We start from the raw sequence: 16,447 nt of genomic DNA, 5'->3' as shown, positions 1-16,447 counted from the left end.
AGCCTTTAGAGCAATAGTCAATGATGTGTATGCATTTGTTTCAATCATCTCCTGATATACATTAACAAATACGAGAAAGAAAATGCTGATGTGATGCAGTCAGCGTCAGTGGAGCCGTTTCCTCTCTGCAATTTCATCTCCACTGAGCTTCCAGCATTTATCTGGAAATGTGTGTTTTGCAGGTGGAACTTTTGTGTAATTGTAGCTAGCTATTGCTCTTCTTCTTCTTTTTTCTTCTTCTTCTTCTTCTTCTCCCCCCCACAACATCATTTATTAATGCCTATCCAGGGCAAAAGAGGATTTTAACAAACAGATGAAAACGGTGATTAAGAATCAAATCCCTTTAATGATACCAGGAGTGTGAGTAGAGTTTTAGTAAGTGCCCTGATGCAGAACCTCAATGTGTGTGTTAAAGATGACTGGACAATATTGGATGGTCCAGAGATTAGGGGCTCGCTGTGGCTTCATGTCGCTCCCATAACACAAACTTCCTGGGGTGCTAAGGTGAGGTGGCAAACACATAAGCACACACACGCAAACACAAATCACTTTTTCACACACACAAGGCAACACACAGCATTGCATAGGCCACCAAGCAAAGTGTTTGAGTGTCCGGGCAGATCGATAGGCTGTTGGGACGCCAACAACACCCAGGATGAGCACCTGGGGCATCTGCCAAGTTATTCAGCTATTTCCCTGGATACTCAAAAAGAGCCACACTGAGCTGTGGGCTACGTGCCAGGGACAGGAAAGCAGCATATGGGTTGAACAAAACCTTTGACAAAAGGTAATTCAGTCACTTCTACGACGGCAGCACATCATCTCCTCACTAAGTGCGTGTTCTCTTCAAATGTCAATTCATTTACGGTGCAGTGAAAAGTGTCACGTTGTGTATTTGGGGCTTCAAAGGTAACCCTACTTGTGTGTGTGGGGATGGCATGCCTCAACATAGGACTGTTATTGTATGTTATTACATGACACACACTGGTTCACTCACTCACTCATTTTCTAGTCTCCACATGAGGGGCCACTGGGGGCGCTGGTGCCAATCCCAGCTGAAATGGACAAGTCGCTAGTCCATCACAGGGACACATAGAGACAAAACACACACGTATGGTCAATTTAGAGTGTCCAATTTGCTTCATGTCCACATCTGCTAACCACCAACACCAACCGTTTCACAAGAGTGAAAAAACAAATAAACTGAAAGTCCCAGAAAACAATGGTAGTTTAACCCTTTAACACCTAAGCCTCAAAATGTCTGTATGGCCTTTATTTGCTTATTTTAACCATATAAGAGCCAGAAAATGTCATGTAACTAAGTGCTTTTGCCCATTTTTTTACAGAATAACTTTCAATATCAGGCAGTTATTGACAATTTACTACATGTTAAAATAATGTATTAACAATTTAAAATGAAGAAAAACAAGTCTAATTTTGAAAAAAACACTGTAGTTGCTCAGTGTAATGTAGTATGATAACACAGGAACAATCAACAATCACCCAATCTGAGAGAAAATAAAATCAGGATATTGAACAAATGAGCATAAAACATTTATATAAATGTAAACTCAACCACAGTTCCTATTATTTATGACTCCTGCAGCCAAAACTGAGGCCTCAACTGCCTGCATAGTTATCATAAAAGGACATGAATTCAAAAATAACACAATGAATGCCTATGTCTCATCATAAACCGCGGACATTCCAGCTCGGAGTGATGCATGGGAAATAAGATAAAGAAGGCAAAAATGCATAAAGAGCGGTCTATAAAATAATGAGGTGCAGAAGATGCTGTGAATGGTTTGTTGTGACAATGACTGAGAGTGAAATACTGTATGCAGTGCTCATATTCTGCAGCTATGACTATAAGAAAACCCTTGTTTGTAGACAATAAATAGAATTCCAAAGATAAAACAAATGCAGAAACACCTGGTTTTACATTCACTTCAACAACCCCACGGTGGAACGTGTAAATATACTGCAGAGACAATCCACAGTATATTTAGTGCCGGGTGATGAGGAAAATTGTCAGGTAAAAATGAAATCAGTTTCATATCATTCTGATAAACAATAACAGCATCACATAATGACAAACAACCCAATCTAATTAAGGAACATAGACAATCCTCTGATCTAAATAAAGCCTCGTTCTAAAGGTTAAAACTCAGCAGAGCTATTTGTTTTATTGAAGTACGGCAATGTAGATTTATAATACTTACACTTGTAAAACAAATGTTTTTTCTGTGTGTGAAAAACTGGGTCCCCAAACTGTTAAACAGCCTCAGACAACGATACAGGTTTCATTAACTGCAGCTTTTTCTAAATGTGCTAAAGGCTATATTTTAGCATGAATTCTGTGTCTCAACTTTGGGTTTATAATCTTAATTTACAATCAATGTTAGATTTAAAATAAACAAGAAACTACATTTTTAAAAGAAGTGAGATGACTCCTCTGTTTTCTCCATCTAATCACACCTACAAACAATTTAACTGTGTCCACAGCACTCACGTCGATTTTATTCTATTTTTTCATACTTAATTAATGACTTTTCCACCTTATCTATGCTGCTTCCATAAAGTTGAGTGATTTCATGACTAGTTTGCTACTCGAATCTTGATGTTGCGTTGCAAAGTTCAGAACTTCAGATGATAACGACTGCAGTAAAAGTTTTTCCATCACTAATGCACCCACTTCATCCTTCCTGCCAGTAATTGCAGCCCAAAGTTTTGCTATCTTTGAGTCATCCTAACAAAGGATGGCGAAGGGCATATTATTCTGTAGCAGATTTTAGGACAAAATATATATTTTTTCAAAATAAATGAGCATATAAACTCAACTAATCCTGCTACTGTGTATACACAACAATCCTCTCATTACGGCTTTCTCTCCAGCTCTTAAAAATATAAAAATAACAGCAAAACCATCTATTTAAAGAAGATCTTATTTTGAACAACAGCTAATCAAGATGTTCCTGAACACATTCCCAGATGGTGCAAACTGCCTTTGATTGACTGTGGCCTGTGATCATCGCATCCTTTTTAAAACATGAAGTGCCAACGTCTGGTCAGAGAGATACAATATTAATCTTGACACTTCATATCTGCTCGCCAAAACTTGCTCCCCAAATTCCTTCAAAGCTGCAATTAAAGACATCATGTTACTGATTGATGAACATCCTCTTACTGAACAGCCTGCACTGAATTAAACATGTGGAGTTTATTTATTCATTCCAGGAGTGCTGTGAATAATGTTTGTTAAGCCCACTAACAGATGCAGTGCAATGTGCATTAGAAATGTAAATTTCTCTGTTAAGTAGGTTAGGCAGAGCTAACACATGAGCACAGGAAGGAAGCAGGAGTGATGTGTGATGGTGAGAAAGTGGCACAGGAGGAAAGATGCGGATGAGATGCGGCGCGGGAGAGTTTGTATATCAAACAACTGCCTCCCTTGCACGTTGATTGCAAACAGTATTGGCCTGTGCAGCTAATGCTCCGCCTGCAGCCTCCTCAGCCAGGCCATCTCGGGCTGCTCACGCCACTTTATGTGGCAGTGGACGATGGCCAGCAGCAGGTGAACTAATAAAAAGGTGAAAAATCCATCTGGATGTCATGAAAGCTGATATTATAAGCATGATACAATAAAATGCCTTTTAGGAGCAATAAAGTTTCTTAATAGTTTTACTTGTAAGCCTGAAAGCACATAGCCGGAGTGTGATCTGATGTGCTCCTTTACTTGGCTCTTTTTATGTTATGTTGTAAATGGACTACATTTATTCAGTGTTCTTAATGGCCACTCAAAAAAACTACAAATCACATTCACACATATACAAACGCACAACTCAAACAAATCATCACGCAACGAGAGGAACCGGGGATCAAACCACCAAAAGACAGTCTGGCTGGAGGATGAACCACTCTGTCCCCTGAGCCACAGCAGTCTGAAATTTACCAAATCATGTATTTATATTATCAATGGATCTAATGTGAACAGATTACTGTGATACTGTATAACCACTGTTCTCATAGCAACTCTCTCTCAGCCAGAGAGCACAGCGTCCAACAGCACCCAGCGCCAAGTACTGTATGTTATCCAAGCAAAAAGCCAACGTTTCCATCAAGATTTGGCCAAGACATTAGATGAATTGGACATGGATATGGGAACATGTATTTGCCTTGTACAGACACATGGACACAAGATAAATGCTACTTATCTGCTGTAGTTAGGGCCAACACTCCTGGATATGGTATACTAATGTTTACTTACTTTATTCTATGCCAGAATCAGAATCCCAGCTATTGCAAATGTGTCATCTTCTTTCCACCAGCGCCGAAGCAATGGAGCGAAGTATTTAGCAGGTTACGCAGACCACTTCAGGTAGAAGTAAAATTGAAAGTGGCAGCAGCTATAATGACAGTAATGATGTGTAATTGCACAGGACAATTATTTGAAACTACAGGAAGGACAACAGGTCAAAGTGCACATTAGAAATTGTTCGGTAAACAGTTCATTTTTCATCCAAATGAGTTTGAAAAAAAAAAAAAAAAAAAAGACTGCCTGCCCCTCTGTAGCTGTTTTTATGATTCCAAAATGTCAGCACTTAAAGATTAACAAATCCCACAAAGTTAAAAGTCACAAGTAATAAACCTGAGATTTATATTTCTCCCCAGTCTGTGTACACTGTGTTGCATTTGTTTACACACAAAGAAATCTAATAAAAGCTGTAACTCATCTGCTCATTTTGGCTGCAACCTTTTCTCCCCCACAGATATACATAAAGGCGTGTTTTCGCAAATATTCTGAATTTCTTTACTCAGTACAATTCACATTTTAAAGAGCCTTACAGCAGCCCACATACGATGCAGCGTGCCATACTTCTCGTCAAACTTTCCTCTTTTGTCACTGTGGATTTGGTGCCACTTCAGTTTATATTCCACTGCTATTCACCCTCCTCTTTTCACATCATCATTTGTGTCCCTGCCTACCGAACTATCCCAACCAGCAACCACATGCACAGGAACATCAAGTCACAACCTAATCTCAGAGTAAAGACTCAGGTCTCCTGTCTTGTGATTTTGTGGTTTTAAATACAACATCTAAAGTCACTGTTTGTATTTTATAACTATAGCAACTTTTTTGGCTAATCTCGATTAACAGCCGCATGCACATCAATGCAGATAAACTTTAAAGGCAATGCATTTTTTTGCCTGCTCCGCCGTGATTAGTGAAACTAGAAAGTGAAATCACGCATATTTACATGCATTTTCTGTGCATAGAGATAACAAGTTGACTTGTTTAAAGTCTAAAGGTGTGAGCAAGATAAATTGATTATAGGGATCTGCACGGATTGATATCCTGGTTCCCCTTTTCCACACACTATCGCCATGACTGCATGCCCATGATTCAGTCGTGCATGTTCAAACCACCTTCAATCTACACTTAAATACACTGGAAAAGATGCTGCTGTAAACTGACTCTGGCTTTAGTGGTTCATTTGTTCTATATGCCAATGCAAGCATGACAATATCCATACGTATGCTTTAATACAAAGAGCAGTGAGTGAGGACATTCACCGGGGTTGCAATGATTATTCTATTAATGGATTATTAATTAGTTACTAAATTAACATTATATTTGGGAACATCATTGTTTCCAGGTTTGGTAAAAAGAAAAAAAAAATCAGCATTTTAAGTACTCGATGAATTGAGAACATTTTAATTTAATTCACCTAGCCAAACTCAGTGTATACTATTTCTGAGATGCCATGTATTGAGGGCACAACATATGGCAGGTGACAAAAATAGCAAGTTACGCAAAAATGTGAGGGACAAAGAAGCTTTAATTCATCCTGAAGTGAGACGGTAAATAGCCTCACTACATTTCAGAGAATCCTCTAAAAAAAAAAAAAAAAAATAGATTTTCTGCTTCAGTTTTAGCAAATGTCACAAAAACAAAAACACATTCCGCGTTTGTGCCCGAAACACAGTGACAGAACATCAATACATAGCTTTAATAAAAGCAATACAAATAACATTTTATTACTCTTCCTTGTAAATATTATGCTCGTATCCGTACACTTCCTCTTTTACTGGGGGGAACATTTGATGGCTGTTTGTCTGTAGTACCAGTGGTGAGATAATCAGGCACTCAGTGGCATTACAAAAAGGGATGTGCTGGGCATTCCGCGTAATGCAGTGAGTGATGTACTTAACGACTCTGACGAGAGAAGGAAAAGCAAATGCACCACAGTAATCTCGCACATGAGTAAAGATAAGTTGTACTAAGTGTAGCTGTGACGGTAAGCAACCTTTAAAGCTGCAAATTAATCAAAAAAACTCATTTTCCATATGCCACACAATGGAGTATTTGATAAAAGATAAATGCATCTAAATGTGTATTTTTCTGTAGTATAACATTTTCCATGAATGAGATTGTGTGTTCTGAGTGCAGCAAACTTTATCACGTAAATTAAATAAAGCAGAACTGGGTGGGAGAGGAACAAAAAAAAAAACCCACAAAACAGATGAGAGCGCTGTTCCATTTGTTCTGTTTATCTAAAACTACTAGGCTACGTCAGAATTCAAGTACCTTTAAATTGCCTCGATGATAAAGTAGGAGGGGAACGCAGAGATGAAAGTCGTGCCAGTGAGATCTTTGGAGCTCTCTGCAGTTAATATTCTCTGGGCCTTGTGCCAGCCAGGAGAAACTCCATGTGTTTGCCTTACATGAAGTGAAAGGCTGGCATCGGCCTGAGGTGGACCATGTCCTGCAGGTAATCTGATTTTTTTTTAAGTCAAATCTGAAGGAATGCTTAATTAAAAAAAAATGCTACAGTAAAATGCTAAAGGCTGCCATGTTTTGAGGAGTAATCGTGTTTGGTGGTGGGATTGTGGAAAGCCCCACGGAGCCTTGGTCTTGCTCTGCAGGATGCAGATAAGGTGCCCCCCCCCCCATTCATTCTCCACATTTCATTGGCTGTCAGCAGGGTCTGCCCTATAGCTTCCCAGTACTCAGTACCCAGTAAAATCCAACTGTATTTTCCCCTAAAGTTTGCATAAATTAACAGGATGTAATGTCTTTTTATGACGGCCTCTTGGAGAAGGCATACTCCTGGCTATAAACATTCATGGAGAAGTTCGGGCTCTGCACAGGAGCCGCATTACTGATATTATGAACTATCATTATTTCTGACGGACTGCCAAGTAGGTGACAGCGAGCTGCATCAACTTTACTGCCACCTCTGAGAGGGCAGCGGAGAGGCGAGAAACAAACAGCTTGCAAAACTGAGGTGAGCTATAACAGCGTCTCAGAATCAATACATCTCATTGCTGTATTTCTCTGCATCGTGGCAGATCCCACTGAGTGAAAGAACTATTAAAGTAACTTTTTCAGAACGGAGAACCTTAAGTCATCCTTCAGTCACCACCTGCTCTGGCTGGAGATGCTGTGACTGAGAGCGTCTCTTCTCCTCAGTCTCAAAAACAAAACACTGCACTGCGAGCAACGCATTTAAAATGAATGATGAATACATTCAATGGAGTCACTCCAGTAATTACATAAAACTGAGGTTTTTCTTTATTGTATTCATTAACAAGCAGAAATGACCTTTCTAACCACCAGGTCAAACATCTTTTTACACGTGAATAAACTGAACTCCGTGGTTGAAAAAAGGAATCCAAGATTTTCTATTAAAGCTTTGATATTTTGAATTAACTGCAATTGAGCTGTAAACAAAAACGAGATTCACAGTGTAAAGGCAGATGTCCTTCATTTAGCCTTCCACTATTTTTACAATTTGAGAAGTGATTCCAGAGCAGAACCGTAAATCGTAGAATTTGAAGGGGGCGCATTTTCAACATTTAACGTGTGTCAGATCCAGCTTCACTGATAACACCACAGCAAATAACTTTTTTTGTGTGTGTTTGTGTAACAGCTGGGATAGTATATCAGAAAATCACGTATCGTTTCTTTGATTTGTCAGCTGGTCTCTCAACCACAGCTGCTTTCTCTCAACAATCAATCAATCTTTATTTATATAGCTCTTTTTATACATATCGAGGCAACACAAAGTGCTTTGCAAAACTAAAAAGAGAGGATGTTGGGGATCGGCAACGCTACTTTGCATACTGGAATAAAACTTTAATTACAATTATAGACATACAATTCACTGATATCAAAGTTAGTTAGAATCATGTTTTCCCTGAAGATGAAGTGTACTGGAATGTTATCAAGTCGGCACACAATTTGACAGAATCGCAATCAGAATATATATATATATATATATATATATATATATATACATATACATATACACACACACACACACATATACATCTACATATACATATATAGGGTGGGTCAAAATATTGATTTGGTGATATATTGTCATCCTACTTCGTGCAATACGATAATCGACATTTTAATTACAAATTAAGACGCCCTAAAGTAAAAAGTCACTGCAGTTTCAGTCGGCAGACGTCATTACTTGATGTCTCCTCGTGGTGGCGCTGCTCAAATAAATGAGGGAAACTTGAGTGGAAGTTACCGGGCCATAGAACAGGGAGTTTCCGGTGGGATAATGGTGAAGGAAGCTACGTTAAGAGATTCTCCATCCACGGTCAATACACACACACACTTTATGCAGTGGGTTTTCTATGTTGTGAATAAATCCTGCACTTTTAACTTTTCACTGATGTTTTTTTTTTTTTGTTAGACAGATATTGTGATGTATATATATATATGATTGTCTTGCAATAAATTGATTATCACAGAATCGTTGTATTGTGATATTATTGGTATCGTGGACCATGTGAAGTTACAGGCAAGGACGAAGACAAAAAAAGAGTGGATATTTGCTCACTGCATGTGTGTGTGTTTCTTAGGTATGGTCATTAGCTAAGATAGATGCCCTTGAACTCTGGTCTGTGTCAACAGGTATCTCGCGCTAACAGCCCACCCCTCTGCTGGTCATTACACAGAGAGGTCTCCGGCAGGTGGCACCGGCCTGAGCAGAATCTGCATAAATCAGCATGTGTCACTGGGCCTGGCTGCAGCCTCTGGCTCTGACTCTGTGTGAATGGAGCAAACACTCAGTCCATAATTTGTTCAGATTTAACTAAATGGATGGTGGGCAGGTGAACTAGTATCAATGCCTCAATTTGAAATCCACCGAGTTATGTGCCGACAAATAGATTTCTCTTTCCCTTCCTTCAAAGAGAAACACACACAAAAAACCCCACTGTTATCTCAGTTTGATCGCTTCTGTGAGACAGGAGAAATCACTGACATAAAAACTGTCACGTAAGCAAAATTAGGACCCAACCGTGAGACTGATTTTGAAACAAAAACAGCAGGAACAGGGAAGAGAAGGACCAGCACAGACAACGCGGAGCACAGAGGCTGAGTTCACAAGGGAGGCAGCGATAATTGAACACAGGTGAATCACATCAGGGCAGGGCGGACAATCACAGAGGATTGTTGCGCCCACTAGGAAGACGTACACAGCAGATGCAAGGAGAATGGAAAAACAGAGCACAGCAGAAACAAAGAAATAAAAACCCCAGAAAGATTACGACAACAAACGAAAGCACCTGGAGTGACCTGGGAGTCCGCAGGGGTCATGACAAAAAAGAAACATTTCAAGTTGAATGCTGAAAATGTGCATTTCTCATTCCATTTGCTTTTTTTAAGCTTTAAGTGTGTAGTCATCGTATATAGTTACGATGTGTGCGGTGGGTCTCAGCAAGCCCCTGCTTTTTGTCCATAACTCGTGTGCAATGGGACCCCCATGGCGAGTGGTGTTTCTGCTGACAGGACCATATTCAAGGTAATGGAACCATTCTGTCGTCCCGGAGCAGAGCACTAAAGCAGAACGGAGTTCTGTCTCCGTCTACATGCACCACTGAATCTCTAGATGACAAAAACGCCTGGCTGCCTGACCAAATCAAACACAATGAAAAGAAAAAAAGAAGAAGAAGAAAAAACGAGAGTGAAGGAGAAAACACTTAGATTTGTCATATCTTGTGGGCAAGGTATGGGAAAGTATGTATTTTCAATTGGAAAAGCCGGCTGTCAGTAGAGTGGCACTTTAAGCAATGTTTGTGCCGTGTAAGAGCACACAAAAACAAACGCTGCATGTCACGAGAAACAAAAGACAATGTACATGTGCAGTTATTAATAACCTCAGCGCATGTTGGTAATGTGGGAGTAAGACAACTCAATAAGGTTGGTTGAATTATGAATATAAGATTTAATTCCCATTTGAATGGGCATATTTCAACACCTTAATGCAAAGGTGAATGAATTATTAAGCAAATGAATTAATGAACCCTTTCTTTAGTAAAATCACCAGTAGCAAAATACACCTTGTCTATCTCTGCGGAGGGAAATCACAATTTTAGAGCAGCAGTCTGCTCGCCAGCATACATTATTAGTGATCTCCGTGGAGACACAGAGGAGCTGTGCAGAGAGGCATTGCCGGAGGGTCTCACAGGAGCAGACTGGACCAATAACTTTTGGCAGCAATATAGAATTGGGTTTGGACTTCAGTGAAGTTTTGCAGTGCAGGAGTGTATGTGGAATTGGTTACCGCGGCGACAACAAGGAGGCGAGGCCGCGTCCCAATTGGCTCTGTGACCTTCATCCCACCTCCATCTCACATCTTTAACGTTTCCATTAGAAAACCTGCTGAGATCAAACACACAACTCTGCATACAAGTGGGAGCCTGAATCAGACGCTGACGGGGACTGACTTCTCCAGAAGGCTGTGTCGACTCGAGCATAACTCTGCCATAATAGTAGTGAAGTGGACACACATGAACGCACACACACACACACACACACACACACCACGGAGGTAGAAGATGAGTGAATGCCACGGATATTGGTGGAGCAGATGGGAAGAAAATCTGCCAATATTTCCAATGAAGTACAATTATTGATATGTACTAGGGATGTAATAATATAGCCAAGTGTCTCAATACTATGCTTCTGTGACAATATCAAACATTGTATTTCTGTAGGAAAGAGAGAGAGGGACACAGATTTTGAAATGGTGGACAATGCAGTGGCTTCTGAATCCCTTTTCCTCGTGTAAGGAGTGAGGAACGAGAAAAGCTGTCAGCCAAGCTAAATACAACATGTAGACTAAGAAGTTGGTAGAGTTGCAACTAACGATTATTTTCATAATCGATTATTTTCTCGATTAATCGATGAATCGTTTGGTCCATAAAATATCAGGTGTTCATCAAACCTGGAAATCATGATGTTCTCAACTGTCTTATTTTGTCCACAAACCAAAATGATTCACTTTTAATGATTTCTTTGTTATTAAGAGCAAAGAAATGAAGAAACTAGTCACATTTAAGAAGCTTAAACAATCGGAAATGTTGTTTTAATCATGAAAAAAAGCTTCAAACTGATTAATCGACTATTAAAATGTTGATTAATTTAGTAATCGATGAATAATAGTTTCAGCTCTAGAAGATGGCAACGTTTTTAATATGAGAATCAATGTGGCCAATTATCAAAATATTTAATAATATTTAGATAAAAATTGAATATTTGACCAAAAACCTTTTTCTGTAGTGGAAAATAAAGTTAATTCCAAAGCTTATTATGCTTGAGTGTAAATTCCCATCATGGACTTCATCTAATCCGTGATGGGAATTTGGTAATAACTCTATTTACCAAATCTCCACAAAAGAGACAAAAGCTAAAGTCACACAGAGACTTATCACAGAGAGCATCTCACTCACCACAGATGGGTGGACTTCACTGGCTACATTATTATTATTATTATCATTATTATTATTATTATTATTAGTACATCACAATGAATAGCATTACTACGGTAACCGTGGTACTGTATCATGAGATTTACATTTTGTTTCGTCCCTAATTTGCACACGGTGCGCAAAGAACCACGAGGATCCATCAGTTCAAAATGAGCAGCACAGTCAATACACACATAATAGTCCGTTTCAAGATTTATGTGAGCATATACCTTATGTGTCTGTGCAACCTCGAGACATGTTGTTGAATGCAGAGAACATTGGAATTAATATAGAGGGGAGGAGAAAAGCTGTGTGTGTGTGTGTGTGTGTGTGTTCTGTCCCGTTTTACTGACCTTGTGCGAGCGGCTGGCCTTTCTGGAAAGGTCCACTGTACACCACCTGGTAATGTTTGACCTGGAAGCCAGGCACACAGCCCATGTGGCCTCCATCCTCTTGGCCGCCCACATGGGCAACCTGCAACACACACGACAAAGCAGAGGTCAGAATAATAAACGACAAGCGTATTGTTTCTGTCTCGAGATCAGAGTTTCTCAGGTCCTGGTTCTGGGGACTCACATGTGTCCTGCATGTTTTAGAAGTTCCCTCGCTGATTCACACACCTGATTCAAATGAGTGGAGCTGATTTGAATCAGGTGTGCTGGAGCAGGGTAACTTCTAAAACATGGAGGCGAGTGTGGATCCCCAGGACCAGGACTGAGAAACACTGTTCTGGATCAACTCTACAGACATTGGCTGGTAGACAAAAAGGAGCAGTTTTTCATAAATTATTATAATTTCAATGACTATCCCATAATGCAATTTTCCATCCTAACATTAAAATAAATACTTAGATAAAGACCGTGCCATATAATTAATGACAAATAAAGAGTTTCAGATCAAAAGGACTGACACTAGTGATACAGTAAGTAACAGTAAAGGTAACTATGATTTAATTAAAGGTTGGATAAAACAAACCTCTCGTAAAACTCTGAAGGTCAAAACATTATTAAGAAATAAACCAGGACAACAGCTCCACTCCACTGCCTTCAGTGACATTTCTATGAGCCGTTCTTTCAAGAAATAATAATTTAATCTATTATAAATCGTAGCAGGCAAACACATTTAAACACCCCTTTTCCAGAAAAAGAAAAGAAATGAATGATGCTTCCCTGAAAACAGACTGTTTCAACTGATTATCATGTGATTACTCAGAGAGATAGGCAAAGATATATATATATATATATATGTATTAATTCAAAGACATGCTGCTTCTATTAGACAGCACTGTTTATTTTTATTATTATTATTTATTTATCAGTTTTGGAACTTTAGCTGTGACCCATTTAGAGCTGCAACTTTGTTTGTTTACTCAGGTTTTATAAATAATAAAATACAGATATTGTGCTCTTTTTTTTTTTAACAAGTCTGATTCTGAAAAGCACTTTCAGATTTCACTATCGGAATAGAAATCGTTGAAGATGGTTATTCCTGTGTGAGTTCAGTGCGGGTTTGTTTTGCTCCTCCTTCAATCTGAAGTTAGAGGTTGAGCTGGCAAAGATGGAAAAGCTCCCTGCGTGTACACTGCGGTGAATTTTCAGATAATTTCAGGCACAATATGTTTTTCTTCAGATGTAAAGCCTTTATCAACTTTCCGCCTGAGTTCGGGTCAGGATTATTTGTTAAGCCTTTATTTGAAATTCCAGTTCTTTGACAGGGGAAGGAAAAAAAAGGAGATGTTGGTGTTTGATCATGGGTATTAGTGGTACTTAGGAATCGAGCCCGACAAAAGCCACCCTCACCTTGAATGGCGTCACGTCATTCACAGTGACACGCTGACACATCCGTCCTGTTTACAATAAAGTGAATTTTGTTTCTATGGTATTTTATGTCAAAATCAGATTTCAAATGCTGTTGCCCTAATAAATTCTACCATGTATCTGTTTGAAACTTAATTTTCACTCTTAACCCTTCAAACATTGTATTTAGAACAGCTCCTCTGTGAATCCACACTGTTTTATTTTAATCAGAGTTCAGAGGTCAAGACATAAGTACCCACAACGTCATTTCAGGTAACTCCTCTTGCGATACTATCCTCGCCAGTTTTAACAGTAAACTTCAAATCAACCCTATTACTCCTCTTAAACTAAAACGAGATTACGCACAATTCAAAAACACCCTGGAGAAATGAGGAATATTAATCATCTGAAGAGAAACTGTCAACGAGCTGGGAGAAGATAGAGGAAAAATAAATTAACTATCGACTACAACATCGTGCGCGAGTAGCTGAGTATTTATAATAATGCAATCAAGCATGCAGGGCAAGCACGTTTCTCGAAATTAATAAAAGATAACAGGAATAAACCCGCAATCCTGTTTTTTAACCATCGATTGTCTAATTAACATTGTTTTTTTTTTTTAAGTCCAGCAGCATAGACCGAACATAGAGTCTGCACTAAAACCTACACTGGACTGAACCTCTGTCAGTGTCAATGTATGATTTTTAATCCCAGAATCTCTGTCTTTGTGTGAAGAAACTGTGAAAATAATTGTCGCGGTTGATGTTAAAGTGCTTGTTTTGTTTCCCCTGAGAAGCACTTCAAAGTTGCGGTGCATTGTATGGGAGGTGCTGCATAAATAAAAACCGGATTCATTGATTGAAAAGAACAGTAAAGAAGCAGAGACAACGTAAGAGAAAAGACTCAATGATCATTAACAGCATTGTAAAAAAAGAAAAGGGCTGTTTACGATGTTTCCATATTCCATTAATGTCGTTATATTTAAATGCACAAATCATTGCTTCTTAAAAGAAAAAAAAAATCATTATTTTATATCTACAGTACATAGAAGATAATGATTTAAAGACGTGTGTCACAGAGTTACGATCCTTTATAACAGGGGTGGAGAACCTTTACCCTGTAAAGGAGCCTTTAAAATTTTTATACTATCCTTTATGAGCCATAATAAATTATTGTGGACATACAGCATAGACAGTATATAGTATATTTGTTGGTGATTTTGTGTGTGTTTACAGTTATGTTTATGTCATTTAAAACTTTACTATTTTCAAAATTGTATTTGTGTTTTGTTATTGACTTAAAGCACTTTATTAGGTGCTATATCACATACATAATGTGTGAAGCTGCTTCTCTTCAGCAAGACAGTTAAAGGTGATGATAATGATGCCCACAGCACATTTTAGCCAAAGCAACCATCACCATTAATAATGCCTGGGTTTAAAACAAAATAACAAAACAAATTTGACAGTAATACAACAATTTGGGTGCACTCTGATGTCTCAATGTGTTCCATTATCCTTGTAAGTCAGTGTAAGAGAGCCATGTTTAATCAAAAAAAATATATTTTCTTAAATGTGTTATATTTGTGAGCTGGAGAAATTACTTCTAACTTGCGGTTTAATTAAGTCGCTGAGAAATTGTTTTGGAACTTTAGCTGAGATCTGTCATAATAACCCAGAGTCTAATTTTGGTCTTTTACCCCCCTAGTTGTATCTTCTGTAAATTAGAGTAAATTAAAGTAATGATGGCCGCAGAATCCACGACTGTTTAACAGTGAGCACATTAGCAGTTGAAGACAAAGAGCAACAGTGACAATGTGGCCTTTATGGAAGCTGCTTGTTCGGCACCCCGAAATCAACAAAGAGCATTATTGCTACACATGTTTGTCCTTCCAAGTTCTCCAGTTAGCCACGGCATGTTTCCAGCTGTAATGATGCTCTTGGCTAACACAACATTTGGCATCTGCTTTTCTCGACGGTCTCTGCAATGTTTGTCGGCGACGACTGCTGTATGGTTGTTTTTGTTATTTTCTACCTTGACCTTCGTCTGACAGGCATACAGCCAGAAGGCACCACTCTGGAGGACATGCCAGTCTACGATGTGATGCCCTGAGTTTTCCTACTGCCAAAGACTTGATGGGTTCACCAACATTCTTTAATAACATGTGGTTTTCTATTTTGGAATTACATTTGAAACAGCATTAACTATCATTCAAAATCACATTAGAGAAGATCAATCAGTACAGGATTCATCACTCATGACTGTCTTATTTGCCAGTGGGCCGAGTCAGTAAAACATGAGGAAACTACTTTAGAGAGAAGGTCCATTTATGTCATTTGTCTCTTATCAGCATCTAATTATCACTAAGTGACTACATATGAAATGACAATGATTCATGGCGATGTCAATTCTGTTCACTTGCAACTATGAAACCTGGTGTTGCTGGCCTCAACCCCATCTTTCTCTCTATGTGTGTGTGTACTTGTATGTATATCTTTGTAAGGTCCAAAAAACATACAAACCTATCTTTGTGAGGACATTTTGTCTTGGTCCCATAACTTGGGTTTAGGTTATTGTTACAGTTAGGGGCTATCAAATGGATGCATCATTTCTATGCTGTGTCCTCACTAAGATATAAAAACAACTTTGTGTGTGTCTCATTAGAAAGTAAATCAAAAACAACTAAAGGTACCTTTCTGATACCCAATAGAATCTAAAGCTAAAACGCAAGCTGCAGGAAGTAAAGCTGACATGAACTGAGCTTCTGCAGTAACGTGACAGAGATGCACAGATGTAGGAGGACTATGAGGATTAGGGAAAAACTTATTGTGGGTGCTTCTTGGCACAGATCGAGACACACTTTCATGTCAGAGTCT

General features: G+C 38.8%; 1 protein-coding gene across 1 annotated transcript in view; it reads right to left on the bottom strand.

The window, feature by feature from the left end:
* Positions 1-16,447, bottom strand: part of cdh13 (cadherin 13, H-cadherin (heart)) — a 285,683-nt gene that overhangs the window by 186,913 nt on the left and 82,323 nt on the right. Inside the window, exon 2 of the mRNA XM_058645471.1 lies at positions 12,129-12,249. Within this exon, the coding sequence (XP_058501454.1) occupies positions 12,129-12,249 (121 nt within the window). The remainder of the gene's footprint in view (positions 1-12,128; positions 12,250-16,447) is intronic.

The sequence above is a fragment of the Solea solea genome, chromosome 12 (genome assembly GCF_958295425.1).
Source record: "Solea solea chromosome 12, fSolSol10.1, whole genome shotgun sequence".
Classification (NCBI taxonomy): domain Eukaryota; kingdom Metazoa; phylum Chordata; class Actinopteri; order Pleuronectiformes; family Soleidae; genus Solea; species Solea solea.
The sequence above is the reverse complement of the archived record's forward strand: the minus strand, read 5'-3'. Positions and strand labels throughout refer to the sequence as shown.